Source organism: Halichoerus grypus, chromosome 2 (assembly GCF_964656455.1).
Source record: "Halichoerus grypus chromosome 2, mHalGry1.hap1.1, whole genome shotgun sequence".
NCBI classification, from domain to species: Eukaryota; Metazoa; Chordata; class Mammalia; order Carnivora; family Phocidae; genus Halichoerus; species Halichoerus grypus.
This window is the reverse complement of record NC_135713.1, coordinates 57,098,046-57,112,661: the sequence shown is the minus strand read 5'-3', so window position 1 is coordinate 57,112,661 and position 14,616 is coordinate 57,098,046. Positions and strand designations below refer to the sequence as shown.

General features: G+C 45.0%; 1 protein-coding gene across 7 annotated transcripts in view; it reads right to left on the bottom strand.

The window, feature by feature from the left end:
- Positions 1-14,616, bottom strand: part of WWC1 (WW and C2 domain containing 1) — a 146,859-nt gene that overhangs the window by 66,362 nt on the left and 65,881 nt on the right. For 4 of the 7 annotated variants that reach the window (XM_036106733.2, XM_036106736.2, XM_036106735.2 and 1 more), the window contains exons 2-3: positions 11,194-11,303; positions 343-546 (exon numbers count right to left, since the gene is read on the bottom strand). In XM_036106733.2, coding sequence (XP_035962626.1) covers positions 343-546; positions 11,194-11,303 — 314 coding nt within the window. Of the gene's footprint in view, positions 1-342; positions 547-11,193; positions 11,304-14,616 lie in introns of those variants that run through there. The other 3 variants (XM_036106738.2, XM_078066840.1, XM_078066841.1) reach the window with 3 other exon arrangements.

The window sequence follows — 14,616 nt, the reverse complement described above, 5'->3', positions numbered from 1 at the left end:
ACTCCATCCATTAAGGACGAACTCCCTACTCCCCACACCCCCTAGCCTTTGGAGGGCTTTCAATGAGATCTGTCAGCCAACAGGTAGTCGGGTAGTCGGGTAGTTGGAGACGACTGCGAATGAATGAAAGGAATGGAATGAAAATGGCTCATGAATCACTGCAAGGCACAAGCAGGAGCAGGAATGGCATCGGAGAGGGATGGTGGTTTGCATGAGAAGCGGAGATGGAAGGAAACAGGTAGATGTGAGAAGCACTGAAAGGCAAGCCAGGCAGGACCGAGCGCGGCCATTCCCTTCTCCCTGCAGAGGTGCTGGTGGGCGCGGGCGGTGGGAGGTACTCACAGCTGACCTGGGAGCCCAGCTTGTGCTCCCAGACGGCATGCAGCTGCTGATACTCCTGCTGCGCAAGCTCCAGGCGCTGCCGCTTCACCTGGTAGATCTCCTTCTGCGCGCTCAAGGCCTCCTGGGCCACCACCAGGTAATCCTTCAGCATGTGCTCCTGCTCCCGCCGCCATTGTACCCGGGGGTCCTCGATCTGAGTGGTTTCTGGAACAGACCCCAGACACCCTCGGTCAGCACTTCACAAATGTCTTGTTGGGTCGGTGGCCTGTGGAATCCACTAGCAGAAATCAGAAAGCGTGGTAAATAGAAAATCACGATAGAAGCGGATGGGTTCAACTTACCTATTAAATCCACTTGGATTAAACAAACAAACACGAAATAAACCAGAATCAGTTTCCATACCCAAGTCAAGCCATCTCAGAACAGCCAAGAGAAGGACCAGGTTTGAGTTCTAATCTAGACAGAGGCTCAAGGACACTTGAGGTGCTTAAGGTCAGCTATCTTGGTCGAGTAAAGAAAAATAAATCATATTTTAGAGGCTATGAAAAAATACGGACCCCATTCCCTGCTGGAAATGTAAATTAGAATAGACTTAGAAGAGGACTAAATGACTATGCAAATTAAGAGCCTTAAAATGTGAACACCCTTTGATCCATAATTCCCCCATAGTAATTTATTATTAAATGTAATAAAGTAGTCAGGCAAAGATGCATTTGTACCAAATCAGGATGATAATAATAATGATGATGATGATGACAATAATAACTAGCACTTATTTCATGTTTACTGTATGCCAAGCACTGTTCTAACGACTTTACATCTCTTTACCCCTTCGATCCTTACGCTAACCCTAAAGACTAGATTCCATTATGACCCCCACTACTCAAAAGAGAAAATCTGGACACAGGTCAAATAACTTGCTCAAGGTCACACAGAAAAGAACTGGCCAAATAGCCTTGCTGCATTTTACATAATACACTGCCATAGCCACTAAAAATAGTGTCTTCAAAGAAATATGGGTGAAGTGGAAAGGGGCCTATGACATACAAGTGGAAGTGCGGGGGCAAAACTGCATAAAGAATTTTGTGATTATTGAAATAATATGTACATTCTCAAAAAGATTAGGAGACAACTTAGCACGTTATTGACAGTAGATATGTCTGGGTAGTAGGATATTTTTCCTTCATTCTTTTTTGAAAAAAATTATGTATATAGTAAATATATACAGCGATCATTTGAAAAAGTCAAAACCCTGAAAGACAGACATTTAAAAAAATGGACAGTTGGCAGCTGAGCAGACACGGAGGAGGTCAAATCAATGTCAAAGAATCGATGTTCATCAACTGCCAACCACCCAGCCACCTTCCAGGTGGTGGGTGGGTTCAGGGGCGACTGACACACCAGAACTGTACCATCACGGCCATGTGGCGAATCCAGCCACTGGACAGGTTTGCTTAACCCAAAGTGCTTTATTAACGGTGAGTTGGTTACTAGTATGTAAAAATAGGGAGATTTACACAGTAGAATCCTGACCTCTGGTTTCTCAGAAGATCTGGCCACGCTGAGTCCACGGCTGGCCACAGACCCGTGCCCTCCATCCGTCTGCTGTTCTGCTTCATTCATTCGTGTCACGGATCTGACTCCTGGGGAATTTGAGTTTGTGCCGCCTTTCGTAGGCCCTATAGCTCTCATTCCTTGTAAGCAGGCCCAAATGAGCATCTCCAGTGAAAGCAAGAAGGGATAGGGAGAATGATCACAGAAGCAGCAGGGCGGGGGCGCCTGGGGGGCTCAGCCAGTTAAGCGACTGATTCTTGATTTCAGCTCAGGTCTGATCTCTGGTTGTAAGATGGACCCCACATCGGGCTCTGTGCTCAGCGCGAGTTTGCTTGAGATTCTCTCTCTCCCTCTGTCTGCCCCTCCCCATTGCTTGCATGCACTCTCTCTTTCTCTCAAATGAATACATAAATAAAATCTTAAAAAAAAAAAAAAAAAGCAGCAGGGCCAAGTTTTCATCCCTGCTGGTAACTGCTGTGTTACAATGTGCAGGCTGCTTAACCTCTCTGAATCTACTTCTGTAATTATTAAAGGGGCTAATGGGCCCTGCCTCCCTGCTTCCTAGGGAGCTGTAAAGCACTTCTGCCCAGGTAAAGTAAACAAACGATGGTTGAGAGTAAAGCCCAAACTATTTTCTGGGATCAGTTTCTGAACTGTCCATGAACAGTAATTCCTCTAGCTCTCCCTCCTCCCTTTTTCTGGGAAAGAAAACAAGGACTGAAGATTGCTGGCGGGAGCCACAAGACTGCTCATAAGAATAGCTTTGCAACCTTTCCACCAAGAAAGGAGGAGGAACATCTGCAAGAAAAGATTAAGAAGGGGAGTATTTATAAAGCTGGGCCCCATGTTCCATCAGTAGATGTGGACTCCCTCAGAGTCAGGGACTCCCGAGCACCCCTCGAGCACTAGCCTCAGACCACCAGCTGACAGAAGCCACAGAAAAGAAACAGCCGGTCACCGCCAGGCTGGAGATGTTTTCAAAAGTTTGTAACTTTTTAAAATTTACATTTTTTGGAAAAAATACTGAAAAATACAAAAAAGGAACATCTCGTAATTCCACCACCGCAAATTTATAAAGTAAGAAGTGAGAGTTTCCATGTCTCTAATCCTATTCCTCAGAGGTAACTGCTGCTAGGAGTCCCGCACACTAGGAGATACTGCCCTCTGATTCCACATAAATCTGTTCATACATGTGTGTCTATATGCACTAATTTATTTTTAATGCAACATGGCCCCATGTCACATCTACTAGTCTGTAATCTGCTTTCATCTGCAAATGATATATCATGTTCATCCTTCCTTGTGGGTGCAGATTCAACTCAACTTTTTTGTTTATTCATTGTTTTTAGTTTTATTACTGTTTTTATTTATTTTTTAGTTTTTTATCTACCTCGACCACTTAAATGGTTGCATAGTATTCTATGATATGGTGGTAGGCTTTATTTATGGTAGGGTGTTAGTGGTTTTCCAGACCACTATTGGGAAACATTTGGATTGTTTTCAGTTCTTTTGCTACCACAATCAATACTGCAGTGACAATTGTTAAAAAAACCGTAATGAACTTGTGTGATTAATTCTGAGGGATATATTTCTTAATAGAGGGACTACTGGGTCGGAGGGTATATATATATATATACATATATATATATATATATTTTAATTTTAGCAGTTACAACCAAATTACCTTCCAAAAGGTTGTACCAATTTTCTCACGAACAGCCTATGAAAGTGACTTTTCCCCCAGATTCTCAGCAAAACTGTTTTAAAAAAAATGTTGGTACTTCATCCAGTAATTCTGGGTCCTGGCAGTGTATTAGAATCAGCTGAGGAGCTACAAAAACCAAAAACACAAAAAAGCCTGAACTCTGCCCCAGAACACTTACATCAGAATTTCTAGGAGTGGGACCCAGGCATTGAGAGTTGTAACAGCTTCCCCAGGTGACTGATATGCAGACATGGCTGAGAAGCCCTGACTGCAACATGAGAATCACTTGGGTATATTTTGACACTCCTGATGCCCAGGTTTTAGATCAGAATCTCTTGGGGTGGGAATAAGTCAATGGTGATTTGCAAAGCTCCCCAAATAATTCCAATGTGTCACCAAAGGTGAAAACCACTCTCCAAGAGGTGCCAACACAGATGGGCTGAGCGGTCACTGAGGCTGGCAGGCAAGGCTGGCTGGTGTGATGCTGAGCTCCAGGTGGGATCACCCACCAGAGGGCTCGCTGAAATGCTAGGCCCTGGACAAGAAGCTAGGGCACACCCTGATGAACCCTCCCTCTGGCGCCCGCCCTGTGGCTGAGGCCCTACTCCTTGGAATATAAACGAACGGGAGAGACTTAATTGAGGGCTAGCTTGGTTACCATTTTTGGTGGCCCAGGCTCTCTTTTACAGTAGAAACCAACACAGATAGATGAACGCACACAGAGACAAACAACACACAACCCCACGTCAGAACACCGGTTTCAACCTGGCTGCACATTGGGATTACCCCAGAGATTTCCATTTAATTGGTCTGCAGTATGAAATGGGCATCAATATATTGCTTCAATCAACTTTACTAAGGCATAATTTAAATACAATGAAGTGCAGGCATTTGAAGTGTGTATAGTTCAATATGTTTTGACAAATGTGTATACCATAAACCACTGCTTGAATCAATGTGTAAAACATTGCCTAGCATTTCAGCGAGCCCTCTGGTGGGTGATCCCACCTGGAGCTCAGCATCACACCAGCCAGCTGGACCAGAATCAGATTTAGATGGACCCTAACAATCCCTGTACTCTTTTTCCCAGTCTCCCCCACCCACCTCCTCCCTCTGCTTCTGTTTTGAACTTGGTATCAATGGACCGATATAGTGTGTGCTTTCTGGGCCTTGCTTCTCATGCTCAGCATAAGGCTTTTGAGACTCATTTATGTTGTTTCTATCAGTGACCTGTTTCTTGCTATCGCTGAATAAATATTCTATTTTTTTTTTAAGATTTTATTTATTTGAGAGAGAGAGAGAGAGAGAGATAGCAACTGAGGGCACAGACAGAGAGCACAAGCAGGGAGGAGAGGGAGAAGCAGGCTCCCCGCTGAGCAGGGAGCCCGATGCGGGGTTCGATCTCATGACCTGAGCTGAAGGCAGACGCTTAACGACTGAGCCACCCAGGCGTCCCTCTGAATAATATTCTATTGTGTGAATTTATCACAATTCACTTTTGATAAACTTTTAGGTTGTTTCTAGTTTGGGATTTTTTAAAAAAGATTTATTTATTTATTTGAGAGAGAGAGAGAAAGCACGCACAGCCAAGCGGGAGGAGGGCATGGAAGGAGAGGGAGAGAGAATTCTCAAGTAGACTCCCCACTGAGCATGGAGCCAGATGCAGGGCTTGATCCCAGGACACTGAGTTCATGACTTGATCCGAAATCAAGAGGCACACGCTTAACCAATTGAGCCACCCAGTCGCCCCTCTAGTTTGGGATTATTATGAAAAACTTTAATGAACAGGCATGCACAAGTCTTTGTATGGGCATCTGTTTGCATTTCTCCTAGGTAAAACTATCCAGCAGTGGAATTGCTGGGTTGTAATGGTAAGCATATATTGAATTTTATAAGAAACTGGCAAATCATTTTCCAAAATGTTTGTTCTGATCTAGATTCTCACCACTAATGTATTAGAGTTCCAGTTCCTCCACATCCTCACCAACCACTGGCATCGTTCATCTTTTTCATTTTAGTCATTACAGCGGGTATGCAGTGGTACCTCCCTGTAGTTTTAATTTGTATTTCCCTAAGGACTGATGGTGAAAGCATACTTTTATGTGTTTACTGGCCATTTGTATGTCTTTAGTGAAGTGTCTTTTTAAATCTCTTGCTTATATTTTTTATTGGGTTGCTGGGCTTCTTACTACTGAGTTGTAAGATATGCGTTCTTTATATATTCTTGATATGGGTCCTTTGTCAGATGTAAGTATTGCAAATATTTTTTCCTTATTTGTGGCTTGCCCTTTCAGTTTCTTAATGGTGTCTTCTGAACAATACAGGTTTAAATTCGATGAAGCTCCATTTATCGCTTTTTTCTTTTATAATTAGTTGTCCAAATAAAAATCTTTGCCTACCTTAAAATCTTGAAGATTTTTCTCCTATGTTTTCTTCTAGATCTTTTCCAGCTTTCCCTTTTATGTTTGGGTCTATGGTCATTTTGAGTTTATTTTTATGTATGGTGTGAGGTAGGGACAGAAGTGGAGGTGTACTTTTTCCCATGTGGGCCAGCTGTACCGGCAACTGTTGAAAAGACTGTCCTTTAGGACACTGGGCTTTTCAAAAGCTCCCAGGGGGTTCTATGGAATTGTGTTAACAGCTGTTAATCCTGGATTAGTCATATTCTGAGGGGGTCCTCCCAGGCCCAGCCTCTTCTGCTGGTACTCCCCTTCCTTAAGTCCATCACACCCAAACAGGTAACTTTACACCTGGGCAAGATCTTTGACATCACGTTGTCTAGCTAATTGTTCGTTTTCCTTTTTATTAAAGCTATACATGGACACAGTTTAATCGTTCAGCAGGTTACAAACTTAGCTACATAAAACATCATTCCCCATCCTCTTTCCTCTCATGTCCCCCTCCCCAAAAGGCAGCTACTGCCAACAAACATTTAGCTGACTGAGTGAAACCATGATTGAAAACCCCTTCTCTATCCTCCCTCATGCTCCAAACCTCCACCTACAAATACATTCCACACACGTTCCCCACACTCGCGAGCTCTGCACACACTCCACACCCCACCTCTACACACCACACACCCACTTTCTACACACACCACACACCCACCCACGTGGCTAACACTACTGTATTCTCCAAGGGCTTTAACAACAATCGTCTTAAAAACAGCCGAACAGGGGCGCCTGGGTGGCTCAGTCGGTTAAGCGGCTGCCTTCGGCTCAGGTCATGATCCTGGGGTCCTGGGATCGAGCCCCACGTCCGGCTCCCTCCTCAGTGGAGAGCCTGCTTCTCCCTCGCCCTCTGCCTACTTGTGCTCTCTATCTCTCTGTCAAATAAATAAATAAAATCTTAAAAAAAAAAAAACAAAAACAGCCGAACATCTGGAGAATGCCCAACCATGTTACTATGCAAATGAAAAGCAGTGAAGTAACAGTTTCAACCTATGATGAATTTATCAAAAAATAAAGAAATGAAAACAGCCCCATACTGATCAAGGTATGAGGAAAACAGTACCCTTGCTGCCTGTGGCAATACAGATTGCTACAATTTTCTGGAAATACTTATCAACCTAGGAATATGGACTGGAAGTCTCAAAAATGTTCATAACCTTTCACTTAGTGATCCTATTTTTGGAAATATAAAGGAAATTATCACAAAGGAGAGAAGCAATATGAATAAGGAGTCTCCCTCTGGTGTTATTTATTTATAACAAATATATGGAAATAACACAAAAGGTCAGCAATGGGGGCAATTACAGTGCATTTGTTTTACGTGTTAACATGTATCACTACATCTGTTTGATGCATTAAAAATGACAAATACGGGGGCACATGGGTAGTCTACTGAGTATCCAACTCTTGGTTTCAGCTAAGGTCATGATCTCAGGGTTGTGGGACTGAGCCCTGTGTCGGACTCCATGCTCAGCAAGGAGTCTGCTTGAGGATTCTCTCTCCCCCTCTCCCTGCCCCTCCCCCCACTTGTGTGCATGCTCTCTCTCTCTCAAATAAATAAATAAATCTTTTTAAAAAATGACAAATATGAAGACTATGTGGCATCTCTCAAATACTCATACTGTGAAGAGAAAATAGTAGAACACACAACTTGATCACTGATTAAAACCATCTAATCATGATGGATGTAAACAGTCAGTGGGAGTACCAAAATAATAAAATGGGTTATATTTTGGAAAGAGTTGTCTATATTTGCTGCTCCCCATTCCTCCAGCTTCTTTCAAATTCACTGTAGTGAGGCTCGTGCCCCAAGTCCTTGTCCAAAGCTGCCCTCCCAAGTCGGGTCTATCTCAGTCTTCTTGGTACCTGACCCATCAGAAGCATTCAACAGGACTCAGGATCCTCTCCTTGATGCGCTTCCTTCACATGGCTGCCAAGATAGCCTGGTTTTCCTCCCTCCTTCCTGGTCACTCCTTAGAGTCTCCGCTGGTTTTTCTCTTCTCTGCATCCCCTTACTGTCCGAGGACCTCAAAGCTCATTCCTTGGTCCTCCTCTCTGTCTTTGATGTACTCCTCTGATGATCTCAGCTAGTCTCATGTCTTTAAATACTACTTATATGCCAACAACTCCCAAATAACTATCTTTTCCAAACTCCAGATTCCTTTATCAAACTGACCAGCAACATCTTAGATGTGTAACAGGCATGGAAGACTCGACATGCCCAAACTCTTGTTTTCCTTCCTAAACTCAGTCTTCCTCTAGTGTTTTTCATTCAATCGATGACACTCCATCCTGCCAGTTGCTCAGGCCCCATGAGATTCATACATTCCTCTTTCTTTCATGCTCCATATACAATCTACTAGGAAATTCTGCTGGCTCTATCTTGCAAATACATCCACATCTGGCCACTTTTCACCACCTCCACCACTATGGCCTTGGTCTGGGGCACTGTCCTCTGTCACCTGGACTACTGCAATCATCTCTCACAAAATTCTCTGTTTCTGTCCTTGCCCCACTAAGGTCTATTCTCAGCAAAGCAGTCAGAGTGGCCCTTTCAAGACATAAAGCAGATCGTGCCACTCATCTGCTTAAGACCCTCTAACGGCTCTCATCTCACATGGAGCAAAAGCTAGCGCCCTGAAGGCAGACCGCCACTCCATCTATGCCCTGCCACTCTCTAGCCTGATGTCTTTCTCCCGGCTTCCTCACTCACTCTGCCATGCGCACATCTGCCTCCTTACCATCCTGTGCAAGCTAAACGTGACCACACCTCAGAGTTCTGGCTCTATCCATCCTCTACCTGAAATGCCCCCTTATTTCCCTCAAGTCTTAGCTCAAAAACTCAAATTCTCAACCAGGTCTTCTTTCAGAAGACCATGACCACTGTCCTTTCCCACCACCTTCAAATTCACCCCCGCATGCCTCAGTCCACACTCTGCTTTCTCTTTCTCCCCTAATACTGCAATTGACTAATATACCTTATAATCTGCTTATTTGTGTTATTTTTTGGCTTTTCTGCTAACATGAAAGCTCTGTAAGGGCAAGAATCATTGCCATTTTGCAATTCTCACGTATCCCAAGTTGTGAGAACAGTGCCTAGAACATTAGAGGTTGTCAGTGAATACTTGCTGAATGAATGAATGCTGGATGGTAGATTTAACTTGTTCAACTGTATTGGGTCTATAACTCAAGAAGGTAATTTCCGTCCATGAACAATACACACATGGAGCACTGGTCCAAGTCCACGGCTCTGAATGCTTGGGCCTCAAGGGTCACATTGCCATTACCTGTAGCACTGGTTCCAGCAGCAGACGTGGTGTCCTCCCTCCCAGGAGAACAACTTCAAAGCAAAAGGCACCCAGTAGCCTGATAGCTGGTAAAACTATCAGACAGAATTCTTCCCATGATGGCCCCCATTTACTCACCTGCCCATACACCCCATTTCTGCCCTCATCCCCTCAAGAATAAACTCTGCCGCTGCCTGCTACTCCTTCCTCCCTTCTATTTCTCCAGCAACTCTCAGAAGCACCTTAAAATCCTGCTCTTGCCATCAGATTTTAATGAGGGGGATGAACTCAGCAATTAGACGCAAGGAGAGGACTGGTTAGGGTCCCTGTACATCAGTGTTTAACCCAGCATACCGTGCAGCCCTCCAAGCATTAACCTCATTCCCCGTACACACTCAATTAGGCATATTTACTTCTCATTATCCAGCATGCAATCATGAGTGCTAATAAAAACCTCTGCTACCCCCAACAAAGCAATTAATGCCATTAGCTGTCTCTCAGAAACTCTTCGACGAAGTCCGCTCATTCATCCAGTCATGAATTCATGCACGTATGCCCTTTCCTATTTAACAAAGGTCAAGTGCACACCTACTGTGTGCCTTATCAAGCACAGGCCTGGGACTGGAGCAATGAATTGAGATACTGTCTTGCTTTACAACAGGCAAATGGTTATACCACTGAGTGATGAGGGGCACGGCCGGGTGCTAGTGAAAACCCGAGGAGGAAATGAATGGGGAAGCACAACCTGGTTCCCTAGCACCAGTTCAAATCCCAGCTCTACCACGTTTTAGCTCTGAGTGTCAAGCAGCCAGTTACGACTTCTAAGTTCCATTTGTAAGATGGGGATAATCATCCTAACATCCCACAGGGGAGCTGGGAGGATTAAATGAGATGATGCCTATCAGGTGCCTTGCTGAGCACATGGCACAGAGTGTATGTTCAGTAAACAGGGGCTATTAGGTTTTCCTACCCTATTCTCGGCCTTCAAACTTGGCCAGGCACAACCCATTTCAGTCCATTCTCCTCTGGCCTGAAAGGACAAAGGGAATCCTACACTTCAGAAGTTGAGAGTGAGACAGGCATTGGACAAACGGGGCAGCAAATTTCAGAGGACAGGAAATAGTCCTGGCCAGGAAGGTATACAAAGGATGAAGCCCAAATATACATCAACTCTCCCTGGCTGGGGGACCGTGACCTGGATTTCTCCACCTGCCAGACAATATGCTTGTCCCTTTCTCAATCTATTCCTCCATCATGGTCCCAGAGACAGAGACACTAGGAATCTGTACTCTAGATCAGGATACTTGGATCATGGACACAAAGTGAGGGTGGGCTGACCGGTATGATGGGCTGTAGACGCACACTGATGCCAATCCACTATGGACGTACATGTGCGCATGCTGCTAGTGACATGCTGGGGCTCTAGCTGCTCCAAAATGGCCTGGCAATGACAATGACACATCTGCCTTACATGGAAAAAAACTCTGTATGCACAAAAAGTTGAGATATATTAAAAAAGTGAAAGAATAGATGCAAATACACACAAACACACAATTGGAACATTTCTGGAATGATACACAAGGAATTAGCAGTGGCTGCTTCTGTAAAATTGGGGAGCTGGGTTGTGAGGGGGCAGTTTTAGATTCTATTTAAAACCCTTCTAAACGGTTATTTTGTACACGCATACATTATCTATCTATATCCACATTGACATCTCTATCTAACTCTATAGAAAACAAAACACAATCTGGCTTCAAGAGCCTCTGCCGGCAGCTCTTTCAGACTCGGGGTGGGGGGGTGTGGAGGTAGAGGGATGGGGTGCAGGATGGGAAAGGGAGGCTGGCCAGGAACTTACTGGTGTTGTGGTCTATGAAGTAATCTCCAACCTGTGGGTCATACGCCTCTTCCCATCCTAGTGGCAACTCATCACTAATGCAGTCAGCAAAGGTGAGCGGTTTGGTGTACCTGGCAAGGGAGAGGAGAAACAGACTCCATCAGCCCACAGTCCCCAAGGCCCTGCAACTCACTGCTTCTCTCAGCCTCCCTGCTCCTCTGGGCTGGCCCAACAGAGCCACAGACGTCACACCGACCCTGGCTCTGCTGTCCCCATGGCCCCCGTTGTCCCGGGAAGGTGAGTGCATGGCTGCAGCCGCAGGATTAGATCACCCAGGAGGAGGTGGGGAATCTGTATTCTGATCCCAACTTTGCCACTAATTTGGGAATGATTTGAGCAAGACATCTTCCTTCTTTGGGCCTCTGTTTCTGCATCTCTGGGGGGTTTGCAGAAGAGGGTTCAAAGGTCAAGTCTTGCTTCTGGACTCAGACTCCAACCCTTGCTAGCTTCTTCATCGGCAACTCACTTGACAACCCCACCCCCAGTCTTCATTCTGGCTCTATCTCATGTTTGTCATGCCCACTTGCCCTCCTGAAAGCTGGCTTACAGCAGCATCTAGAATAGCAGATGTTCCATCCCTATGAATTTGGCCAAAAGAAGTATTTATTTGCCTCCTGAGCAGGTTCCCAAATGCATACACCCACCACCATCCTTCCCTAGACAATCCAGGCCAAACTGATCTTTTTAGTAATAACCACCATCTAAGACCCCATTTTGGTGTGCAGTGGTGGTAATCACCCACTTGGTGGCTAAGTCAGACAGACAAATCATCCAACTAAATGAACTAAGGGCTGTCAAGGCTGGAAAATAGCACAAGCCACCGGTCAAGCATTTTAGCCAGAGTGCAGGGAGCCACCAACCTAGATATACAGCCAATCAGCCTGAGTGACCCCTCCAGAAAACCCCTTTGGTTTCTCCCATTGCGGACTCTGCTTAAAATACATATTCAGATGTTCTCCGTCTCCTGTGTGCTCCCACCCCCTCCCAATCCTGGAAAACCAGAAGGCTCTGTTTCCTCACTCTTTGGATAGAGTGGCAAGCTGAGGTACAACAGGACAGGAAGAAAGAGGACTGGGTGGGGTCTAGGAGTTCTGATTAAGACCTTCCCTCCAGGCCTCAGGAAACTACCCTCTCTCTTCTACTGTGCAATCTCCTCTCCTATACCCACTCCAAGTCAGACTTAAAGCTAAATATTGGGGGGAAAAAGAAACACTGAAGGAGCCCCTGGTGAACAGGACGTGGTGAGTTCACGTGCCAACATATATCCAAGTCAGGTAGGTTGTGAAAAATACCTCCTGGCTGAATAAATGGAGAATCCAAAAGCTTGTTAGTAATTTACTGCTGTATTGTGGGAGACGACGAGGATGAGGCCAGAGGTACCTAGGAGATGCCACAGACTCAGCTCCGCCAAATAAGGATTCAGGAAGCATCACTCACATTGGCTGTGTGGGTTTGGCCACTTACTTAATCTCTCTGAGCTTCAGTATTTTTCTTTTTTTTTTTTTAGAGAGGTGCGGGGATGGAGGGAGAGGGAGAGAGAGAGAACCTCAAGCAGGCTCCACTCCCAGTGCAGAGCCTGACGTGGGGCTCTATCTCACGACCCTGAGATCATGACCTGAGCAGAAATCAAGAGTCAGACACCTAACCGACTGAGCCACCCAGGCGCCCTTCACCTAAATCATTCTTTTTTTTTTTTTTTAAGATTTATTTGAGGGGCGCCTGGGTAGCTCAGTCGGTTAAGCGTCTGCCTTCTCCCTCTCCTACTCCCCCCTGCTTGTGTTTGTTCCCTCTCTCGCTGTGTGAGACACACGCAGGGGGAGAGGAAGAAGCAGGCTCCCTGCTAAGCAGGGAGCCCAATGCGGGGCTCGATCCCAGGACCCTGGGATCATGACCTGAGCCCAAGGCAGACGCTTAACCAACTGAGCCACCCAGGCGCCCCACACAGATATGAATCTTACTACATATACTGTGTGTAACCCAGAAAACCAAGAAGATATATCCCTTCCTGACAGTTCCCCTGGATCAGCACCTTTCAAAATTCTTCCATGGGGATCAATTAAATGGTTTCATCCAATGGTACATCTAAGCGAGATCCTTGTGTCCCCCACCTGCTCAATAAATATTTGTGGAATGGGTGACTGCAATAATGAGTATGTAGGAATGAAAAATAATGATGTATTGTTCTATATGTTGCTAATATGGGAGGATGCTCTCAATATATTCTGAGAAAAACAACACTGTTGAAAGAGAAAATCTATAGGATACTGTTATTGTATACTTTGCCTACAAATCCGTGTGTGTGTGTGTGTGTGTGTGTGTATAGAAGAGAAACTGGGTGCTTGCTTCAGCAGCACATAAAGAAGGGAAACTGGAAAGATGTACATTAAAATGTCATCTTTGGTACAGGGGTTTTAATGTAATTTTTTTTTTTTTTACTAATTTCTCTGTAATGTTCATACATCAGTGTAATTAAAATATTTAATAATGGCTAAATCGAAGCCTAGAAAGCAAGTTATATATGTCATGTTCTCTCTCCAGGTAGCAGGCACTCGTACTCCATTTTACAAATGAGAAAACATGCTCAATATCACACAGTAAACCCCAGAGGGATAACCTAAAGCCCCACTACCTGAGTCCCAAACCTGAGCTTTGCTAATAAGAATTAACAAGACCAAGTGAGTCTCAGAACAATCTGGAACACAGAGTAAGCTATGCCAGAGATACAGGCAACGACTCTGGACCAGAGGCAAGCCTGTAGGCAAAAGGCGCTGGAGCTTTAGGATATTTGCACCTTTGGTCACCTGTGTCTTGGTACAAAGACGTTCAATAGACTTGGATCATCCACAGCTGCTTGATGAAAAGATAATGAAATGTTTCAAAGTCACCTAAGTCATCAATACCAGTAATTCACTGAACTCTCTCAGTGAGGAGGGGTCTGGGGGCAGGTCTGAAACACCGAAATGCATCAATTTTCCAGAAAACCATGAACTCCGCTGATTGTTCCGGCCTTAGACACAGGGAAGTCAGAAGTGAGATAAATGATAGCTACAAGGTTCAGTAACGTGACTGCCATGAGAATACCCCACTGAGATGCGGACTTCCACATGCAGTGAGCACAGACACTGTGCCCTTCAGGGATAAAGAAGAGTGAATCAAGAGGACCCAAAGTCAGGAGAGGGCCCGAGGAGAAAGGCGGGCTCTGGTTTGATATTCAGGGTTTCCCTTTGATGCAATGTTGGAGGAAAAGCCAGAGGGCTGATAGCCTAGCTCCCAGAGCTCTTCCATGGGAAAGAGAAAAGCTTCTATTGGAAGACTATGCAACTTACAAGAAATCTGGACAGCAAGATTCTCTCTGGCACAAATGCCAAGAGGGAGATGAATTAT